General features: G+C 52.8%; 1 protein-coding gene across 1 annotated transcript in view; it reads left to right on the forward strand.

The window, feature by feature from the left end:
• PANX1 (pannexin 1) overlaps window positions 1–5,157 on the forward strand; it is a gene marked incomplete at both ends in the record, with an annotated part of 66,665 nt that extends 61,508 nt beyond the window's left edge. Inside the window, one exon of the mRNA XM_081099234.1 lies at window positions 4,991–5,157. Within this exon, the coding sequence (XP_080955360.1) occupies window positions 4,991–5,157 (167 nt within the window). The remainder of the gene's footprint in view (window positions 1–4,990) is intronic.
• Between the last annotated feature and the right edge of the window lie 843 nt (window positions 5,158–6,000).

Consider the following 6,000-nt stretch of genomic DNA (forward strand, 5'->3'; position numbering starts at 1 on the left):
AAACTTTGTTCGAAAACTTTAAAAATCCCTAACTTTTGCAGCAGAATAAAAAGGCAGAGTGGTATGTTGAAAAGTTCAATTTGGGTTTTGACTAGGAAAATCTGGGTTGGCGCCTTAGCTTTCAAACTTCGGAGAAGTGACCGTGGGGAAGTCATTTAAAATGTCTCTCGGTACCAATGTCTGCCTTTCAGGGCTGTTGTGAGGATTCAGTGAGATCACGTGAACCAAGGTCACACTCAATAGGTCAACAAGTAGTACCTATGATCTGATCTCAAATAGAAACCCATGCACCACGCCTAAGCTGCAAGGGAAGGCACTGCGACTGTCTTCATAGAACCCAGTGGTGAGGCATTGGGCTGGATAAGGATTGTGGAAAGGTCATTTCTAAGACAAGAAAACCTCCACCTTTTCCAAGAGGAGAGTTTTGTTGCTGGGTCCCAAGTGAATGGCAGCAAAGACAGGGGAGGGTTGTAAGAATGACGGGTATTTTCAAAACGACTCAGGAATATCCCTGACTCAGAGAGCCCCCAAAGATACACCAGATGGGCCCTGTGGGCGAGAACCTGTAGCATTTGGAGCGGAGGCTGGAGAAGCTACTAGGGAACCCCGCCCGCCGGCCCACTGTGCAGCCTTTGTGGGCGCTGGTGGAAACCACGCAGTTCAGGCATTAACGCTCCTGTTCCCAGCCTTGGGCTCCCCTTCAACCTTCCCCGCCCTCACCCCTCAAACAGGTCACTGTTCCTCTTGGTCTCTACTTTCCTTTCTCTCTTTTCTTTTTTATTAAAAAAATAAAGATGATGGAGCTCTTCATGATTACATATTCATTTCCAAAAATTAAAAATTAAAAAAACCAGGCAATACAGAAACATACGGAGTCAAAGTCCTGCAGTCACTGCTCCCTCTCCCAGGCCCTGTCCCCCTGTCCTGCGGGAGTCACAGTCATGGCTGGGTGTCTGTCCGTCTCACTCACCTTGGTACCCACACCCCACATGGAGCTACAGCTCTCCATAGACACTTGCCTTGTTTTGCCCACGTAATGATTTGGGGACTGAATTACTCAGGAAGAGAACGCACATCGTAATTTTCGAACGTGTTTTTCTATCAACACGCAACAGTTCAGTCAAGCATTGCTGGCTTGGGAGGAATTCTTTCCCAGGTAGATTTAAAGAGGGTTGAGTGGGTGGGCTCCGAAGGCTGACAGACTGGCTCCTACTTGTGGTTTTGCTACGTGACTTCAGAAAGCTCATTACGACTCCATATTCAACTGAAAAATGGGGATGATCTCACCTACCTCAGAAGACCATTGTGAGGATTCAATGAGGGAGCACATAAGTGGGCTTCTACTTGTTTATGGCAGTGCCTGTGCCTGGCAGACACAGTCTAAGCCTAATGTGAATTCTCATTATTTTATTAGAATTCATTGTGTTTGTCCTATTTTAACTCGCAGGTGGTAATCTTCCCCTGCATTTTTAGGCCCGTAGTGGGTGTCTCATAATAAGAATCCATCCAACTCACAGACTGAAAAAGGAGGATAATGGATGTAGGCTTCTGATGATCCAGCATCCAGGCCCAAAGGAGTCAGGTCTGGTGGGTGGGAATTACCAGCAGGTGTATACTAGTACATGTTTCCCTAATTAGAACAGTAATGTATGTTCATAGGGGGAGAATTTGGAGAGTACACGCAGAAAATAAAACAAAATGTCACGAATGTATGTGGCTTGACCAGGCCATTGGACAGGAGTTAGGATTATTAATTTATCATGGGTCAGGTGCTGTGTCCTTTACAGGCATCGACTTGCTTGGTGCCTGTGAGATAACAGAAAATTCATGTATGGCTCTCTGCCCCTGGCCATTTCCTAAGTGGTAAGAGCGCTAGGAGCATCTTTTGCTCTGGTATTTGGTCTTTCACCCTGGTTCCTGACACAGGGATGCTGAAACCATTGTTATTTCCTAGGTGATAGGAAAGCCTTGTTCTAATGAGGTGACTCTGGGGGGCTCCCGGTGCTGTACCCCCTACCCTGCCCTGGGCCAAGGAAGGAAGAGGGGAGGCTGCTCCAGCAGGGGTAGCAGAACCTGCTGAGGTCCATTGTTTAGGAAAATGGTGAAGCTTTCAGGAACTGCAGGAACAATGAGGTTCCCCAAGGATACCCCTACCCAGGACCCGCTGGATGCCTGCTGACTCCCACATTCTCACATACATGTCTCTAACTTCCTTCCCCAGCTCCAAGACAAGACAAATCCCCAGTGCTCTGCAGGGGCGCTGGCATTCACAGAACCCCTGAAGCAGCACCAGTGAGCTGTTCCAAGGGTGGGGCAGGCTCTGGGCACCCTACCCCTTACCCACCCTGTGCACCATACCCCTTACCCACCCTGTGCACCATACTCCTTACCCACCCTGTGCACCATACTCCTTACCCACCCTGTGCATCATACATACCCCTTACCCACCCTATGCACCATACCCCTTACCCACCCTGTGCACCATACTCCTTACCCACCCTGTGCACCATACCCCTTACCCACCCTGTGCACCATACCCCTTACCCACCCTGTGCACCATACTCCTTTCCCACCCTGTGCACCATACCCCTTACCCACCCTGTGCACCATACCCCTTACCCACCCTATGCACCATACCCCTTACCCACCCTGTGCACCATACCCCTTACCCACCCTGTGCACCATACTCCTTACCCACCCTGTGCACCATACTCCTTACCCACCCTGTGCATCATACATACCCCTTACCCACCCTATGCACCATACCCCTTACCCACCCTGTGCACCATACCCCTTACCCACCCTGTGCACCATACTCCTTACCCACCCTGTGCACCATACTCCTTACCCACCCTGTGCACCATACTCCTTACCCACCCTGTGCACCATACTCCTTACCCACCCTGTGCATCATACATACCCCTTACCCACCCTATGCACCATACCCCTTACCCACCCTGTGCACCATACTCCTTACCCACCCTGTGCACCATACCCCTTACCCACCCTGTGCACCATACCCCTTACCCACCCTGTGCACCATACTCCTTTCCCACCCTGTGCACCATACCCCTTACCCACCCTGTGCACCATACCCCTTACCCACCCTATGCACCATACCCCTTACCCACCCTGTGCACCATACCCCTTACCCACCCTGTGCACCATACTCCTTACCCACCCTGTGCACCATACTCCTTACCCACCCTGTGCATCATACATACCCCTTACCCACCCTATGCACCATACCCCTTATCCACCCTGTGCACCATACCCCTTACCCACCCTGTGCACCATACTCCTTACCCACCCTGTGCACCATACTCCTTACCCACCCTGTGCACCATACTCCTTACCCACCCTGTGCACCATACTCCTTACCCACCCTGTGCACCATACTCCTTACCCACCCTATGCACCATACCCCTTACCCACCCTGTGCACCATACCCCTTACCCACCCTGTGCACCATACCCCTTACCCACCCTGTGCACCATACCCCTTACCCACCCTGTGCACCATACCCCTTACCCACCCTGTGCACCATACTCCTTTCCCACCCTGTGCACCATACCCCTTACCCACCCTGTGCACCATACCCCTTACCCACCCTATGCACCATACCCCTTACCCACCCTGTGCACCATACCCCTTACCCACCCTGTGCACCATACCCCTTACCCACCCTATGCACCATACTCCTTACCCACCCTGTGCACCATACTCCTTACCCACCCTGTGCACCATACCCCTTACCCACCCTGTGCACCATACCCCTTACCCACCCTGTGCATCATACTCCTTACCCACCCTGTGCACCATACCCCTTACCCACCCTGTGCACCATACTCCTTACCCACCCTGTGCACCATACTCCTTACCCACCCTGTGCACCATACCCCTTACCCACCCTGTGCATCATACTCCTTACCCACCCTGTGCACCATACCCCTTACCCACCCTGTGCACCATACCCCTTACCCACCCTGTGCACCATACTCCTTACCCACCCTGTGCACCATACTCCTTACCCACCCTGTGCACCATACCCCTTATCCACCCTGTGCACCATACCCCTGGCTCCTGTGGTGCCCGCTCTGAACTCAGTGCTAGTTTCTGCTAATGTGACAGGCCATCCTTATCAAACAGGGGACCAAAGCGGGTCAGGAACTCCCTTTGCATGATGTTATAGGACTGCTGCCATCTCCTTGTGCAGGTGAGAGGGCTGATTATGCCCATTTTACAGATGAGGAGCATGAGGGCTGACACAGGGAATGGGGAGGCAGAGTAGAGGGTGAGAGAGGCTGCATGAGGGAGTCACATGCCCTGATTTGTCCCGAGATGGGGAGGGGGAAAGCTGGTAGCCATCACCTGAGTGGTGACTGCATGGATAGGTAGGGTAGCCCAGCCCCCGCAGGGCAGGACTCAGAAGCACTAGCGCAGGGCCAGGCCCCGAGAAGGGACCCCCAACCTTATACCACTATAATAGTCTGTTCATCCAGATGCTTTCCCATTCCTCCTCTGCCAAGCACTCCCACTTGGCCTGCAGGGGATGGAGACCTGGGGAGGGGCCATTCCACAGCCTCTGGAGCTGCTCTGCCACCCAGGAGAAGTACAGTGTCAGGACCAGCAAACCTGAACGCTAGTCCAGCCCTGCCGCTGACTAGCTTCCTGGTCTTGGGTGGCCACCTGGCCTCCTAAGGGAGGTGCCCTTCTCCCCACTTAAAATCAAGCGGATGAGACTTCAGAGGTGGGAGCACAGACTTGAGACTTGCCTGACTAGAATTCCTGGTCCTAACTGCCATCCACACTAGTGTCTCCCGGAGTGGCCCCACCAGGATCCCCTCCCCCCCCCCCCCCCCAATCCACTGATGGGAATGCAGCGGTGCAGCCCTGGAAACCAAGCTTTCACGGGCTCTGCAGGCGATTCATCTGCGCCATGAGCCTTGGGAACTAGCTCCCCTGACACCTCAGTTCCACTTTTAAACAGGCATCTGCAAGCCATCACCACAGAAGCAGTGGGCACTCTGGGAGCACAGTGGGCAAAGGCTCTGCTCCCTGCAGCGAATGGGGAGAAAGCTGCCTGCAGTTGGCGTGACTTCTGTGACCAGAGGAAGTCACCAAGCCACCAGAACTGCTGTGGGTCAGTGTGTGTAACGAGCCCAGGCCCCAGCCTTTCCTGCTGAGAATTTTACCCATTGCCCAGGGAGAAAGAACTGGAGATGGCATCCGAGCTGCACTGGAGTAAGGTACATTTCAATTTTTAAATTCATGTTTAAGGTATAAATATATTAAATTCATCATTCCTTAGAGTTCGCCCAATTCTCTTCAATCTTTGTTCTGCCTGTAAAATCCCCAGTGAAGGCACAATGTTGTGAGGTTAAAAGATCTTTAGTAAATACTTGTCAGTGTGTGTTAATGGGTTCCTTAATCCCCCATAAGCCTCGTCAGACCCACCTCCCAAATTTACATGCAATTTAAGTCAGAGTCAGTATGCCTGGCATCTATACTAACGAAAGGGTAATATGCTAATTAGAACAGATAGACTGGACGTCTTCTAGACGTCCTTCTGGATGTCCTTCTGGACAAAGCCACGGCGGCTGTGAGGGCCAAGGGCAGGCAACAGCTGCGGTGGCTGTGAGGGCAGGTGGTGGTGGCAGCTGGCAGTGGCAGCAGCAGCAGGGTGATGGGGGCGGTGCCTTCCCCTGATCGGCCCAGTCGCCTCCCACAGAGGGAGGCCTGACTGAGGCTTAAGGCATCCCCTGAGGGCTCCCGGACTGTGAGAGGGGGCAGGCTGGGCTGAGGGACCCCCCCTCCCAGTGCACGAATTTTCGTGCACCAAGCCTCTAGTATAAATGTAATTTCACAACAAAACCAAAACCCACTCTATGGCCGCCCCATTACCTTTTCTATTGATATCCAGGAACTACCAGGGTGCCTGTTAAAATGCCTGGACACGCCCTGGCCTAGTGTGCCTTAGCTGGTCAGGCATGGTCCCAT

Source organism: Myotis nattereri (genome assembly GCF_964212035.1).
Source record: "Myotis nattereri genome assembly, chromosome: 9".
Classification (NCBI taxonomy): Eukaryota; Metazoa; Chordata; class Mammalia; order Chiroptera; family Vespertilionidae; genus Myotis; species Myotis nattereri.